The 17,169-nt window shown below is 41.3% G+C and overlaps 2 protein-coding genes across 3 annotated transcripts in view; one reads left to right on the forward strand and one right to left on the reverse strand.

Moving 5' to 3' along the window:
* Window positions 1-215: 215 nt before the first annotated feature.
* Window positions 216-15,964, reverse strand: LOC113023582 (tensin-4). Its single transcript, XM_026169737.1, has 12 exons — window positions 15,893-15,964; window positions 13,479-13,732; window positions 10,957-11,293; window positions 8,452-8,849; window positions 7,994-8,125; window positions 6,021-6,113; window positions 5,460-5,537; window positions 3,562-3,624; window positions 1,719-1,890; window positions 1,543-1,611; window positions 1,402-1,431; window positions 216-1,023 (listed from the first exon to the last, which is right to left on the reverse strand). Exons 2-12 carry the CDS (start codon window positions 13,699-13,701, stop codon window positions 891-893), a joined length of 1,728 nt encoding a protein of 575 aa, XP_026025522.1. The 5' UTR covers window positions 13,702-13,732; window positions 15,893-15,964; the 3' UTR covers window positions 216-890.
* The window catches only part of LOC113023585 (zinc finger protein Aiolos-like), an 82,647-nt gene continuing 67,374 nt past the window's right edge, over window positions 1,897-17,169 (forward strand). For both annotated transcript variants that reach the window (XM_026169740.1, XM_026169741.1), the window contains exon 1: window positions 1,897-2,874. The gene's annotated coding sequence lies outside the window, so the exon portion shown is untranslated. The remainder of the gene's footprint in view (window positions 2,875-17,169) is intronic.

Genomic DNA, 17,169 nt, shown 5'->3' on the forward strand with positions numbered 1-17,169 from the left:
GAATATTTAAAAAAATTACCTATGCAGTTCTGTACTTGGTTTTGCTTTGCTTCAGGAAGCACACTCTTCATTTGAATGAAGCATTATGCTTTTATCTAAAGATTTATCATTTCAAATAAAACACAGAAATATGTGCAGACTGTTGTGTTTTCTGTCACGTCCAAAATAAAGCTTCTTCTTCTTTATTATTTTCACACACACTATTAACATATGAATAGTTAAAAATGTTTATTTTCCATCATGAAAAACAAAAATAAAAATCCACGAATATACAGAGAATAAAGTTTTTACAGTGCATTGCAGTGTAATAAATACATTCAGGGGTAGCTGCAGAATTTGAAATGAACTGACCTACCAGGGTTCATTTGTTTCTCTTCAAGTCTTTTCACCTTCAAACTTTTAATTACCACATCACTATATTTCAATGCATCAGATAATGCACGTTCACCTCTCAGGGAAAAGGGCTCCTGTTCTTATGAAGACATAGCGTGCCGCTTTCTCACATCTACAACTGTTCTCTCAGCAGTCTTAAAAGAAATAGTTGGCTTTGTTTTACTGCTTTTACAAGCTGATTGGATGATATTCAAACTATGGCGCCTCATTCATTTACAATCATGTTATAGGTGCAGTCCACTATATCCTAATTTTTGCCATAATCACTCATATATCTTTTAATATGATTTTTATTATCTGATCAAACACCGGAACCTAAATCAGGTTTTCCTTGCAATTCAGCAGAAACACAAACTTGTCCAGTTTTCTCCAAAGCAGTAGCGACACTTCCTGTAACCACCATACTGGACAGGTTATTTGTAGAAGAGCACAGTGTTAAACAGAAAGTGTAAGCAGGAGTCTTGAAGATGTATCACGCCGTCTCTGGGTTTGCATGTTTATGGCTTGGATACAGCTGCCTGAATCACCTTGATGACTTCGCTGCAGGGCTGCAGGGTGTCATATTCTGCAAATACGTGACAAACATTCTCCATACCGGCTTCAATGCCCTTTGCCACAAAGCCAAACAACCTGTCGGCACAAAGAAACATGAGTCAGATTAATCTGCACCCCAAGAAGAAGATATTTTTCAAAGGGACCTCTTCTGCTTTTCATTATTTACTGTCAAATATATTGTTCTCAGTAGTATTCATAGAAGCCCCACCCACATCCTATTCAAACAATTGATTTATGAGGGGCAGCCAATAAGAAAAAAGCTGGCTTAAAAGGGAGGAGCTGACTGAAACACCTTATTTCAGAAAGAGGATGAGCTGAGTTCCTGCACCAAGACACAGTGTAAGATAAAGAAGGATTATTTTGAGCTGCTGCTGATGCAAAGCTACACTAATACAGCTAAAATGTGTAAATGAACAGAACAGGTCCCCTGTTTAGACTTGAAGTTCAGATTACCTTGCACCAAAACTTGAACCTCTCGTCCACCTGTGAGTATAAGACAGACAAATGTTCAGATTAGAAATGAAACACGTTGATGACCACCAGTGGAGATGATCTCTGACGTCTGCGCTCGCAGCTCATGTCGTGCATACTCACACTCGATTGTCTGGATCTTCACCACCGTAGCTCAGCATGTGTGCAGGGTAATGGCGCCTGAAGAAGAGCCTGCAAGAAACGATGAGTCTTGACCCAGTGTCACACACAGACCACACCTAAACAGCACGGCAGCACATAAAATCTCAGCAACACGTTGATTTCATGTGTTTTCTTACTTCCTGTTGATGTCTGTGAGAGTGACACCCTTCAGAGACACTTTCATGTTGACTATGGTTGGTGTGAAGGAACCCGGAGCCTTCTCGAGTGTTGAGGACACCGCCCTTTGCACTGCACAGGGGCCTGTCAGCATCTCAGTGGGGATGGCGTTAAGGTAGACAAAGTTGGAGGCTGTTGACAAGACAAACAAACACACTTGTTAAACACAGAGATGAGGGGTTGTTTCGATTCTGCCACTGGGAGACTTTGTTGTCAGAAAGTAAGAAGCGCTGAGGAATGTCCTCAGACTCCCCATGTTTGTGTGTTAATAAAGGAGACGAGAAAACAATGTGTACTATCATTTATTTCTTCTTCTTTTATTAGTTGATTCTTTGTGATATCTTTGCAGTTGTTGTTTTAGGTTTTTTGTTTCTTTGTATTTCATTTGCACTATAATGACAAGTTTTGATTTATCAAATAACTTTTATGCAGAAGAGGAGTAAGCTCCACAAAGAAGGAAACTGACCAGGACGTTTGACCCAGGAACCTTCCTGCTGCAGGACTGTGCACCATTTTTACAAAATATTTTGTGTTTCAGTCCCTACTTCCTTTTTGCTTTGAAGTAATAAAAATATTCTTGTGATCCAGTTTCTGTAAAATGAAAGTTTGTCTTGTTGCTTTGGATGATTATATATTTTCACTTCGTTTATTTATTTTTCTGTTGAGAAATCTCTCAGTATTTCACCGAAGTAAATAAAATTTTGGGATACTTTGTCCTCCATTTATCTGTGTCGAAACAAAGATGGCTGCCTGCCTGGTTGAGTGGACTTGAGCCAAAACAGCTGGAATGTTTCAAAGCCTGAACATTTTTCTCCCACTTAGTGAAAGGAGACTTTGAGGAATGTGGAAAAGCCTTCAGGACGACGCTAAGTGTTTTTAATAATATCCTGAGTTTTTCAGACTTTAAAAGAAAAGTTCGGTCTTTGAACTCTCACTGATGAAGCAACACGTGGCTGTGGCGTGAAATCAGCAGCATCTCTAACGCCGTAGCTCTTTACCGAGAAGAGGTATTATTACCACCTGTGAGAGGCTTCACGGCTGTGGCAAGTCAAACTGCCTGACAGTCAGTCACGCTGTTTGCTCAGGAAGTCAATGCACATGAAAACAGGGGTGCAGGTAAAAGCAACACTTTATATTCTGCAGATAAAAGCGATGTGCAAACCCTCAAACCAGGCTTTCGATGTTCGTGAGCAAACCTCAGATAACAAGTCGGTGGGACACGGTAATATCAGCATTTCCTGCTTGGCTGCAGAGCAGAACAGTAGTGTTTATAACCGCAGGACAGGAAAAGGTTGAATGCAAGGGGGTTAATTGTTGTTGGTTTCTTAACTCTTCTTAACTCTATCATAACTCTGTTGGTCAGACTCCTGTTACTGCTTATTTTAGAGTTTAATTTGTTGGAGTTTAACTCTGACCCTGGCTGTGCTGAAGCACAGGTACAGCTTTGTGGCGAACAGAAGGAAACCTGCAGCTGCGCTATATTAGGTCACACTAACCTGTGTTTCCATTAGCTTAATTTTAAATTAAGCCCGTCCTAGTTTTTGGAGTGTTGGTGCAAAATTATGTATTTAATCATATCTTAAATCATAACTTATCATCAGTGTTTGCTGCTTAGAAAAGGTCCACTTTTTAATACCTTTAATATTGTGATCTGACAGAAAATGTCCAGTTTGTCTTTATTTTGGCAAAGGCAAAGAAGTCTTCCCCAAATCCTGGACACTGGACCAGGCCAGGTCCTGTACAGGCCATACTACTTATCTAAAAATGCCCAAACAGAGTTGTTGGGGCGTTACATGGACTCACCTATTTTGTTGTCGTCCTCTGAAGGTGCTCTCTCTTTTGCTCTCTCCTCTGCTGATCTCAGGTCTGTGTAGACAGATAAGATTTGAGTTTTTTATTTGAATTTGAGGGGCTTTACTGGCACAACAGTAACACCAAATGACTTAGAAATGACACTTTCAGTTGATTCAACATTAATGTTTTTTCCAGTGTTCGTGGTGTCTGTCCCTGATGTTGGGGGCGTGTTTGTCAATACTGAGCAGCAAGTTGTCCCTGTTCTTCTTCTGCTGGGAATATTTCTGCTTTTTTTTTTTTTTTTTTAATGTGGCATTAAAGCACAATAGAACTTGTTCAAGTAAAGATCTGTTTTAGTGTCATGTTTCAGTTTTCTGCTCATTGCCAGTACATTAGCAGAGTCTTGGAAACACCCCTGGTTTCCCTGCATTACTGTTTCTTCCTTTTTTCAGTTGCCAGCTTGTGGTCGCTGGAGCCGCACTCAGTTAGGATCTGTTCCTGCTTTTTGTCTCTGACGTGAGAAAGATAACCCGACAATCCATAATTTGAAGAAACATTCTCATTTAGTTTGGCTTTTATCTTCTTTCCAAAATAGTTTTAGTTGTTAGAATTTGGTTTGGAAAGTAGCCCTACTGTGAGAAAGGCCAAGCGTCTGAGTGAGGACACCTTCCTACCTCGTTATATCTTTGACACAGACAGAAAAACACAATCGACTATATCTAAGGGATGGTCATGACCTCAGTGATGCCACTCATTGGTTTGTGTCCATCATTTTGATTGGTCGAAAGGGTAATTTTGGTTGTCAGCACCACATAAGAAGTGTGGCTTGGAGCTGACTGAGGACATTGCTCACTCATTGACTTGCATCTTGTGATTGACAGGTTATTAGCCAATAAGTATATCCTGGAGAACCCTCCTTTGTGACTGATGATGATCATGATTTACAAAATGAACTAAATATTTTATTCAGTATTACCTGAAACTACAGGTTGAGCCCGACTGCAGCTGGTCTAAAACGCTGCAGCACAGTTACTAAGTCAGTTTCTGAATTGTCTTTAAGATTTTATTGTTTGTTTTTAAGGCATTGCAGGAATTAGCGGCTTCATACCTTTTCTGATCTTTTGAACCAGTACACTTCTTCAAAGTCACTGAGGTCTGCAGAACAAACTCCTGGCTTTCCTGAGGTCCAGATTAAAGCACAGAGGCGATCAGGCCTTGGCTTAAAAAGCTTAATTCCCAGCAGTTCTTTTTAACCCTTTCCTAAAAGCTCAGACTCGATCACTGTTAAGTTCAGCTCGAGCTAATATGACTGAAATTAAGCCTTCATTCAAAAATATCTTTATATAGTATGAATGGTTGTCTACAGCTGCTTTTGTCTCCAGATAGTTCAGTCTCTCTCACATAGTCTCTTTCTGCAGCACACAGCAGGTATCTGTCACTCTCAGGGCCCAGCAGTTGTCCTTTGCAGTCGATTCATTATATTGAAGGAAATATGTTAAATGCCCCTTTAGAAATACACTTTAAAACAAAAAGTCAAACTCCATTATTTTAATGTTTATGAACCAATATTGTTTGCAAACTTTGGAAAGGATGCAGGTTTAAGGCAATCTGATAGTTTTCAAACATGAAGATTACTTTTATTATTTATTCTTTATTAAGTCTCAGCACTAAAAAAGTTAAGTGCTGGTCTCCTGCAGGTTTTAGATCTCACCCTGGGTCAACACACCTGAATCAAATGATTAGTTCGTTACCATTCCTCTGGAGAACGTCAAGACATGTTGAGGAGGTCATTTGAATCAGCTGTGTTGGAACAAGGATACATCTAAAACCTGCAGGACACCGGCCCTCAAGGCCTGGAGTTGCCTACTCCTGGTGTGTGTGTGCAGTAATAACAAAGGCTCAGTTACCGTGGCAGTAGAGGCATAATCTGCAGGGTAAGGCGTACGCAGAAATGGTGTGCTGATACACCAGGGCAGAGAGACTACCTGCAAAGACACAAAGCAAATCACAGCTCCAGCTGAGTACAGATAAGCAACTTTCTGATTGGCTATTTCAAGAACAATAAAATTTGAACTTTATCCTCAACACTTTGCCAGGTCTGAAGACAACCTACAGAGTTTTGTTATGACACAGAGACTCACTACAGTATAAATCCTTCTGCTGCTATGATGACTGTTTTTCCATATTTCAGTGACAACGTTACTGTAACGTTACATATCTGTGGCGACAGACATATCAGTACATGGCCATGGGTGTCTGATTACAAACCAGTGACCCACACTACTGATAAGAAAGGTTCTTTGGGTGTGAGAATACACACCCTTTGTACTAATGCTCAAGGGTAAGATCCATGGCACTCATGCCCACCCACATCCCAGGAGGCGAGAGATCTCTGAGTCAGAGCAGCACTCGCTTTTTAAACAGACGAGTGAATTCTCGGTGGGTATGAAACTGATAACTCGACTCACCAAAGTAGGGTTCCTGAGAAGAGCCTTTAATGCGCACGCCTTTGGCAGATGATTCAATGAGGAAGTGTCTGATAAGATCAGAGCTGCTTTCCCCTGTTTTGACAAAAGGACAAATGTCAGAGAATGAACAATATATGAAGGCAATGTGATAAAGAAGCACTGGAATAACCCTTTCCCACCAGTTTCTTCAAAAAAGAAGACACAGAACCACGTAATTGCTCGTGTTGACGTCAGTGGCTGTGTGGCAGGGCACCGCAAGATGTTCATCAGCGATTGGCAAATGTAACCTACGAAATTCTTTCACCCGGCTTCAGTAGCGCTGCTGCACAGGATTCCCAAACCTTTCGAAATGTGAGCTTGTTCTTAAAAGGCGCTGAAGCAGAGCTGCCTCTGCACAGCACTGAGACCACAATGATGGAAGAGAGGCATTAGTTACTAATGGCGCTGGATGGCAGTGATTTCTGAATGTGAGAGACGCAGGGTACATAAAGCTTTCAAAAAACATTATGTTGCTGCTGTAATAAGTAAAGTGCTGCCATTCATTCAGTGTGTTTTGCCTCCATACAGCCCAGATAAATTAGATTTAATAAATGTAGAGTTTTTCAGGTAGTTGTCTCCTGTCATTTGCTGTGATCAGGGAGTTAATTTACTTTAATTTAAAATTCATTCTGACTTACAAGGCCACCATAAACACATAAATGAGGCCATCAACGATCTGATGTTGTCGTCCTGTCCTATGTTTTTCCCCCTAAGGACTGACTAGTGCTGGTCTGTCGGTAAAATAGAGTCGCAGAGCTTTACAGCTTAATTTATTGGCCGTTCTCATGAGCAGTGCTGCGAGGTTTCAGGGCATGCACTCTCTTCTTTTGTTCCTCACTTTTTTGGGAGGCTAGGTGATTATCAGCATGCACATGATGCTGTCAGTCATGTGCATGGAAATTATAACAGAAAAGAATGACAAATATACTATTACAGTGTTGGATGCTCATCTTAAACTAGCAGAAGTTTTGTTCGGTAATCTCTGGGAGCGGAAAGCTCACATTGAGAGCAGATATTCATCCACCTGCTGTTTGAACCTGCTGTTTGAACCTTCTGTTTGTACGGAGCAACCAATCAGGTGAAAGTTCATTTAAAGGGAGAGGAGCTAAAATGATTCATTTATGACAAAGGGTAAACTGAGGGACTGCACTGAGACCAGAGTTAAGGATAGATTGGTGCTGTAAGCGAGCAGAACAGACAGCCTTTACATGTCTGTATGTGAAGGATTTATAACTTTAGCTTAGCTAAGGCAAACTGTTTGGTCTCACTGAGTTAATTAGTGCTTTTAGTTCCATTTTATAGCCTTACATTTTTGTGGCTGGTTTAAATAAAAGAGGCATTATTATATAATGTTCTGCTAAAGAAAACCATGCTAAATAGGAAAAACATGTTGCTAGATTGCCCGGGATGTAGGGATTAATTCGATGGATGGAGCCTGTCAGTGAAGTGGTCTCAGAGCTTGACCAACGCTCACATATCCCGCATTCCTGAAAGGGATGAAAACGTACAAATCTACAAACGAGGCAAGCCTCAAAATTGTTTCGTGAGTGAGGTCCTTTTTTCCCCTCACCGACTGCTTACAGTGCCGTAAACAGCTGGTTTTCTCTTGTGTTTATGCAAGGTATACTGTGGTAGGAAAAAATGACAGCACTGCGTGCTAGCACGCCACAGATCGCTTGATGTCGTCAGCAGAGTTGGGTAAGGCATGCGCTGCAGGGCTCTGGTATAGACCAGAGCATTTATGTAAAATTAGAGATCTTTATACACCGTCTGTGTTATATATGAGTAACAACAACAGCAATACGCTACACTGTATTCATGCTTTGTGTGTGCAGTTGTGTTTTTTGTGGCTTTAAGATCTTCTGTTTCCTGGATCTGACTGATTTCTGCTTTTGAAACTGAGGTCAGGCCACTGCTCTTACTAGTGAGCTTACCTGGATAGGCAGCAGCAGTAAAGCTGGTGGGCGTTTGATCTATCTTCATGGCCAAACCAAAACTGCCTCTGTAGGAGGTGCTGTCTCTCACCACAAAGGTTCCTGCTTCCTTGTCTTTTACCAGAGCTTCAGCTAGAATAAATAAGACATCAAAAATGCTCAGAAAAATGCAACAACGTGTGTTTTATTACTCAAGAAAAACACTTATGGATCACTTTAGCTTGATGGCACAGTTTCAGAGTTTGAACAAAGCTTTCGAGAAGATTCCCATTGATGGAAAAGCACTGAATGTGTTTAACTTTGTGGTGAATGCTTTCATGCTGAATTGCATCAACATTTTGTACTTTAAGCAGGACTGTGAAATGAAATTGTTACTTTTGAGACCTCCTCAAACAAATCCACTGTGAATTTAGTGCTTTTACTGTAAGGTCTTCGTGTGATGCTTGCTTGGGTCTCACCTTCTGCTCTGCTGATGTGTGGACGGAACCAAAACTTTGACGTATCCATGACAAATTTCATCGATGGCTGGCTGCCGTTAAAACGGGCTTGAGAACTGGAATATGTTGGTTTTGACACAGGGTTCCTCTGGAGTAACTCGATCTGTGGTTCAGGGCTGTGCAGGTCCTGTTGAGGTGCACCGTTAACTAACAGTACGGGAATATCGGTCAGTGACCCTGAGACTGGGCCGTTCTGTGCTCTTCTGCTGTTCACTTCCTGTAAATGTCCTCGCTTTGTCTTCAAGGGCTTCTCCAGGCTTTGCCTGTTATTACATGGCTTCATTCTGGAATCGTCACTAAAGGAGCCGGGTAGCATGGACTCTGGAAAATCAGCATCTTCACCGGTTAAGGAGAGGTTACTATGAGGAAAGAAAAAGGAGGAAAAATAACGTTGGAAACACAAGGTTCTTTTGCAGTGAGACATTTTTTTAAAATTTTAATTCCCTGTAGAAGGATAACTATAATTAAAGGAACAAAGACTTTAATAAAAAACATGTTTTTTGTTTTTTGAATTTAAAAGTGTTTTTGTAATTATCCTGTGCAGAAGCAAACCTCTTCGAGAGGCTTACCTTACTTTGTGAATGAAAAGGTCTTCTTAATGATTAGCATGGTTAAATTGAGGTTCTAGTCACTTAAGCCTCTTTTCCATTATTACCTACTGGGCTTGACTAGGCACAGTTTTCACCTGTTACCAGGTACTTTTTTAGTACCTGCTTGGCCGGGGTTCCAAGCAATCCGAGCAGGTACTAAAATGTGACGTCATCGACTGCATGCCACCAATTGGCTGGTCAGTAGCATCACTCTACGAGTCATGAGAGTGTTTTGTTCACGGAAATCAAAACTGGCATTTTTGAAACCCGACAACTGGGAAATGGCAACAAAAAACAACTCAGTGATCCCCAAGTCTGACAAAAATCCACAGACCGAGCAGCAGGTTTATTCTTGTCCACCTTTGTTGTAGCGTTCGTGCTGCGTATTAATTAAGTTGTGGGACGCTTGGACACGTTGGCATGACAAAGATCACGCGCATTTGGAGGTACTAAATTATAATGGAAAACCAGTCGATCCGAGTAGGTTTTACGGCACTACATTAAGGCACAAAGTGGTTTTAAACCAAAGTACAGCGCCGCTTAGTTCAAATGCAGTCAACAGCTCTTTAACACAATACATGTTTTTGGAAATGCAAGTCAGTTTTCTTCTTTTCTGTTGATAGATTAAGTTATTTTCTTAATATTTCAAACTATTTCAGAACAAAAGAAATTACAGTGGGTAACTGGTTATCAAATGGTAAAAGCTAAAATAAAAGCAAAGAATTGTGTGTTAAATGTCTTTTGCCTTAGATATATGCAGACTGTGCTTGTGTTTAGTGCCCTGCTAAATAAAAGCAGGAGACTGAGCCAAGAAAAACCATGAAAAGTCTTTTCTAGGTCTTCCTATTAAAAGTGTCACTAAGTTCTTCCTCATGGAAGACTGTCGTGGAGTCTTTACCTCTAATTATAATGCACCTTTAGACGACTGTTGCGATGTAAACTGGTGCTGCGGGTATAGAACAAATTGAACATAAGGTTGTGCAGTATTTTAGGCCTAGTGCAACCTGACCTATTTTTTTCTAGCTACAGTTTTGAGTTGCTCTATAAATACATGACAAACAGACACTCGTGAAGTACACATTAAACACTCATTGATTATAAAAGTGCACAGCGGTAAGGATAAACTTGAGGACTATGTGATTGTGCTTGTTCAAAATGTAGACTGCGGGTTGCAGGTTTCGTGATAAGAACTCAAGTGGGTGATTGAAATCATTTCTCACAGGAAATCAAAAGACAGAAATAACCAAAAATAAATAAAGATGAGTCACAATAAGTTGTAAGACCTGTTTTAGATCAGGGGAGAGATGCATGTCAGAAATTGTTTCATGTCAGAAATTTGGAGTACATGGACATAAATTGTCCTGATTTCATAGTAAATTCAGTAAAAATGTGAAACTAGTGTATTTCACTGGGAAGTACAGTTAGTTTCTGCATGTCCCCCCCCCCCCCCCCTTCCCTTTCTTTAAATAAGGAGAATCTCGACTTTGTGTTTAGAAATGAACCCTAACACTTGTGAAAGGATTGAGCATAATGCTGTGAAACTGTGTTAAAACTCGTTCAGGCCTGCTTGAAGTTTGAGACTTGGAGTTGGAGTTTGGCTCTTACCTGTGATGGTTAAAGTTTGGAGTAAGACGCTTGGGAAAGCAATAATATCTGTGTGTGTGTGTGTTTGTGTGTGTGTGACCCTCGCCTACACACAGAATGGAACAGCTTTTAGTCACAATGTGAGCACTGCTCATCCAAGTCGATCAGGCCTTCTCTGCTCGTGTCGCCTCAAAATACTCACCATGTTTAAAGTGGATCAGTTTTCAAGACCAGAGAAGTGGACAGAATGGAAGACATTTGTATCATGATGGGATGTCTTACTGAGTTTTACCTGCCAAGGATGTAGCTGGTGTCCGAGCAGGTCGAGGTGGAGAGCAATGAGGCGGTGCTGTTTCTGTTGGAGTGTGACAGCCGCAGTGATCCTTGGCAAAAGTCATTCTTCGGTGAGGGGTTTCGCCTGGGTGCGCTGCCAAATGGCAGCGGGGGCAGAGAGGACGTTGGGGAGCTGGAGAAAACCAGCGTCCCTTGGGGACTGCATCTGAGGCCGTTGTGTGTGGGGATGGGTATACTCGGGGACACCGAGGGGACCACTGTGGGTGATGAAATGGTTGAACAGCCTCTAGGAATGAGCACAACTTCAGAGAAATCTTCATCTGAGCAAGAGGCATCTGTGGGTGGAAGGGTGAGATGTTAGTATTGGGAGGGAGGGAGTTTATTCTGGTGAGGAAAAAACAGTGTTGGTTTGGTTTATATCAGCAGAACTGGCTTGGTGTGTATGTAAGGACACCGTTGCCAGGTATTTTTGTCATGCAGGTACCTGCTTGCACAGAGTGTTCTTTGAGTTGCACATTTGTACTGTTGCTAGAACATTAGATCGCCTAGAGGAGCCTCAGCCACTTCTTGATTCGTCAGGATCAAGGTGGTGATCGGCACAATTTACGCCCTTAAGAAAATGCCATAGCATGTGGTGTCTGTATATGCCAGACGAGCGGCTTCTGCAACCAGAGTTGCATAATTATGACTAATGTTCATGCAGAAAGAGCGAAATCTGCCTGAATATGGAGATATTTCTCCACACTGCTGCTTGATTTCCTTTAAACTTATTCACCTTTTCAGAACACGTGACAGTTTCATAAACACACGACCAAACTTCTCTGAAGAAAAGATCAGAAACAGGAAACCCATTTATTTTTACACATATGTATGTATGCTTTGACTCTTGCGCACACTTTCTGATGAAAGCAGGACTGAATGAGGCACCGTTGTTCCACCCCGGTGCGTGACTGCTCGCTGAGCCTTTTCAGTCTGTAGCTGTAACACATGCAGGGTGTGGTACAAGTCTGGGCAATAATCCCAGGACAGACAAAGTGGTGCAATTACAACATGATTAAAAATATTAAAACTATCTCAGAAAGGGTGGGTAAATTTCCAGAGCCCAAGGCTATCTGTACTATTTGTTTACAAGGGTGGCTATGATTTTACTGTGCTCTGTGTCACACCTCTGAAAGCTGGGAGCTTTCAAGAGTTAGACTGAAGCATAACAAAGGGCTAAACAGGCCCTTTGTACATGTTATATCTGGTCCACATATCACTCTAAATTGTAAGTAAATTTAACTTTTCTACAATAGTATATTTAGGTAAATGATCAGAAAGCAGATTTAACATGTAGGTACCAAATGTGTAGGCAACATTAAGTTGCTTTGGTTTATTGCTGAAAGTGTGATAACATAATGGGTGAAACATGATGACAAGTTTTCCCAGCACACTGCCTGTAACCAGGTTCCAACAGGGTCAAGGGGAGTAATTTTAAGAGAGATGAGAAACTGATGACTTCTTTACCAACAAGCAATGTTTTTACACGCTTGAATCCACAGCAGCAGAGAAAATAGCTTTGAAAAAGTTGCTGAACTGATTTTAAGAGACATGCAGCCAAAGCAATATTTAATCTTGCTTATGACCACTCTGCATGAAGTGTCTGAGTTTGAAGTGTCTTTGAAATTGTCTTATTACTGTTTGGACTAATGAAATAGCTTTAAACCCTCTTTAAACCCTGGGGCGATCGTGGCTCAAGAGTTGGGCGTTCGCCTTGTAATCGGAAGGTTGCCGGTTCGAGCCCCAGCTTGGACAGTCTCGGTCGTTGTGTCCTTGGGCAAGACACTTCACCCGTTGCCTACTGGTGGTGGTCAGAGGGCCCGGTGGCGCCAGTGTCCGGCAGCCTCGCCTCTGTCAGTGCGCCCCAGGGTGGCTGTGGCTACAATGTAGCTCCATCACCAGTGTGTGAATGTGTGTGTGAATGGGTGGATGACTGGATATGTAAAGCGCTTTGGGGTCCTTAGGGACTAGTAAAGCGCTATATAAATACAGGCCATTTTTATCTCTTCCCTGTCAACTTAAGGAGGACCTAGCATACTGGTCCTTATATTCTGCCATATATATATATAACTGTCAGAATCGTGAAGGCCTGAATCAAATATGGCGTTTTAATCTAGTCAGGTTAGTGTTAGTGACCTCAGTAAGCTCCACCCTTCGCAGGGTGCTGCTATATTTCTGCTGGTGCATGGTTTCAAAATGAATATTATATCGCTTGAAAAAACCGGAGAAGTGGCTTTGAGGTCAATTAGATGTAGATTTTCTGTGAAACTGCACTTGGCAATTTTAGGCTTTTATACGTAACTGATTTCAGAGCAATAAAGTTGCTATATGGTACCCGTTAACCACACAATTTTTCAAGTTCAGTTTCCCACACAGCAAGCAAGTTTTGACTGTCTCTCGTTTGAGTTTGATGCATCTGCAATAAAGTGATGTGAGGTTGAATTGGGTAGAGCAAGAGAAGTGTTTACAGTCTTACTGTACCTGCAGGGGGGCTGAGACATGTGGGACTTTTGCTGCATTCGATGGGTTCAAATGTGGGATCCAGTTCCAAGATTAACTGGTTGAGATTTTCCAGAGAAATGTCGAGATCAGGATCATCATGGTGGGTGACTGTCTCTTGTGACGGTTCCAAGCAAATAGTTTGGCCCACTCTGAGAACATGACTGGGTATCGTGTGTGCCAAGCCTTTAACTGTAGGCATCATGTTAGGGGAGCTCAGAGTCTTCTGTGCGTGCCTGCCAAAGGCCAGAGAGAGACAATGGAGAGAGATCGGTTATTCTGTCATGAATGAAATGAAAGCCTTGCCATTGTTGTTTTTGTATAACAGACGCATCAAAAGGTCTTTCCCCCCCGATACTGTGTACCACACATGGGTACCCATCCTGAGTTTTTCAGTGTTGCTTTTGGAGAAAGTAGCAATTGCATTTTTAACAGAAGGTTCCAAAAGCTGTGCAACTTGTTGCCCTATGCTGACATTAGCAATACAGAAAGACTGGAAACGGTGGAGAAAAAGGACCCTGTGAATGTGTATAAGGACATCTGGAGTTGAAAAGGCCTTTGAAAAGGGAGTGTTGGTGCAGACTCAGAAGCTTTTGAAGGCTAAAGGCAGAATAGGTGGGAACAGACACAACAGACACTGCTCAGTTTGAGAACAGAGGGAGGAGTACGATTTCCATCCTGCTATTGATACCGGTGGCATTTATGAAACAAAGACCTGGGTTCTCGTGGACCCTAAAGTCTTAAAGTATTGAATTCAGTATTCTAAAAACAAGTCTTATGTGTAGCCTTTGAGAAATAATTGATCGCACGTCAGCTGAGATGAGCTTCGGGCACTCTTGGACCCCGAATTGGACGAGTGGAAAATGAAAATGGAGCCAACAGTAGTCATATTTTGAGATTTCTAGGAATGACTTGGAGAAGTGCAAAACCAGCAACATGGATTTAACCAAGGCATGGCTGAAACTGGTTCCAGGCATAGTTCATGTTGTGCAGAAAGTGATGTAAACTTGGCACGAATTCAAGCTGGATCTGGATTCAACTCAAGGTGGACTCGTAAATTTCTACATGTTATCCAGAACCAACAAGTTAGCCTGCATACATTAGTACAGTTTGTTGGGGATGTTTTGTTTTATGGTTTTGTCATTTGGGGTCTAGCCAAATGACCTCCCAGCCTAGCAGAAGTTAAGAAAAAAACAATAAAGAGCCTGCTATATGCCACACTTCTCTGTGTTTCCAGTAATGACACTTTGATTTCCATAGAGGTGCAGCACTTTAGGAGGATAAACCTACAATAAGGGCAAAAATGCTCAGAAACTGTTGGGCTTTCAGAGAGCTAGAGGTCCAGTGAACCAGAAAAATTAAATAACCTGGAGTGACTGCTTTATCTTCAGCTGTGGTCCTAAATTCCTTTAAAATGACTTCGAAGCCTAAGTTGCTTTCAGCTTCAGGAACTCTGCAGAAAGCTAAACCTGAACATTTGTTGGGCAGCTGTGGCGGGTTGTCCACATCAGCGTGGACTACAGTGACGGCTAATCTGAAAAAGTTGTTGTTGCTGTAAAAAATAAACAGTGTGCGTCCTAGAGTGCAGCACCCAGTATGAGTCAGTACTTCTTACAGAGTGCAACATGTTTCTCAATCGTTATTATAACAGCACGTGGTGAATAATGACTCGAGCTGAGTAAATGCCATGTTTCACTGCTGACATCAGCATGAATAGCTGCTCACGCAGGGCTGCGTAATATGGTAAATGGCCTGTATTTGTATTAGTCCCTAAGGACCCCAAAGCGCTTTACACATCCAGTCATCCACCCATTCACACACTGGTGATGGCAGCTACATTGTAGCCACATCCGCCCTGGGGCGCACTGACTAATATGTGGGAGGATTGGCTCATCTGTCTCCCTCTTTTAAACTTTAGACAAGGTGTGGTGCTCAGTGAGTCACTCAGGTGAGTGGCTGTTACCATGGCAACTCTAATGTTTTCCTAAAACAGGAAAAGCTTGTAAGGAGTGAGATGTGCATTGTGGAAAGAATTTCCATTTCTTTTCAAGGGAAATTCATATTATTAACAACATTTTCAGCTCATGAAGAACACACACTGAGCATCACAAAGGTCCAACTTAGTCTGTGAAACAGTGCATGAAATACACTACAGCTCATATAGCAGCTGGATACGTTTTTTTTAAATCTCAGAAAATAAGAGCATAATATTGCGATTATTTGGTTTCATGTAACTTTTAGTGTCCCTGCCATGTCGCGCTATAATAAACACTTAAGTCTGCATTCGTAATTAACAGGAAGGAACTTAAAATAAGGACCTGCTGCTGTTAGTTGCAAACCTTTGCTGCAGATGATATCCTGTTTATTGTTACAAGTAACAAAAAAAGTCCTCTTACCTTGCTATCTTCTGATCAGTATCCTTGCCGTGATGCTGCTTACCGTCTGACTCTGCAGTGTGTTGCACTCAAAGTGTTGGATGCTTTTATTAATCAAATCCCAACCCTCTTCCCAGTGAGCCTATCAGCAGCAAGGATCACGACTCCCTGCCGCTCCAGGTGATGATGTCATACCAGCACTAATTTTTATGGATGGATTTTTTTTTCACTCGTGTTTCTTTGAAACAGACACCCTATTAAACTCAGTGAGTCTTTTTTTTTTTTTTTTTTTGTAATTTTGTAATTTTGTCAATAAAATGCAGAGTTACTCTTGGTGAGGAGATGCCAGCATTAATATAGAGCTTAACAAATTGTTCAGATCAAAGGACGTTATGGACATTTCAAAAGTTTTACATGTGAGGGCTTGATGTAGCCCTGCAACAGACTGGTGACCTGTCCCAGGTGTGCCCTGCTCTTCCCCTATAACAGCTGGTGTATAGTTAATAATATATTGCTCCACTATTACCCAAGACTGCTTTAACTATTAAATGAATACAGTCAGAATGTGTGTTGCATTAAACACACCCCTTTATCTGTGAGTACACACTGATAAAGATAAAAATTAGTGTGTAAATGAAAACAGAATGCAATGGTTTGCTAATCTCATAAACCTGAACAAAGACGCTCTGGGTGTAGGTCAAATGTTGACTGGATGAAAAGTTGCCTTAGAAACAAGAGCAGAGTTCACTGAAGGCAAATAAGTGTGTGTGTGTGGTGGTGGTGGTGAGGGGGGCATGAAATATCAAGAGAAGCACAATGAGTGGACATGTTTTATTGTTTTTAACACAGTTTCAGTTCACTACAAAGCCGTTCTTTGTGTGTTCTTTGGATGCTGCTCAATCATAGTTCCTTTTATTCTTTCTTTACTAAAACAAACCTTAAGATATCCCTGTGTTTAAACCTCTGTTTGTAGAATTAAAGCTGTGAACATGTTGCGGTCTCTCCTGTGTAAAAACAAAATATATATTTTTTATTAGTCCTTTATTTATCCAGGTAAAAAATCTCATTGAGATTAAAAATCTCATTTCCAAGAGAGACCTGGCATCATGGTAACAAAAGTCACAATACACGTACCACATAAGTACATAACATTTAAAACAAATACAATATCCCATACCAACATGTGAAAAATATACAATAACAGATCAAATTAAGAGTACATTAAAAACAATCACACTCAGTAAAAGAGTTGTTCTCTCGTTCCTTTAAGACAGACTTAAACTCTCCCAATTCTGATC

Source organism: Astatotilapia calliptera, chromosome 6 (assembly GCF_900246225.1).
Source record: "Astatotilapia calliptera chromosome 6, fAstCal1.2, whole genome shotgun sequence".
Lineage (NCBI taxonomy): Eukaryota > Metazoa > Chordata > Actinopteri > Cichliformes > Cichlidae > Astatotilapia > Astatotilapia calliptera.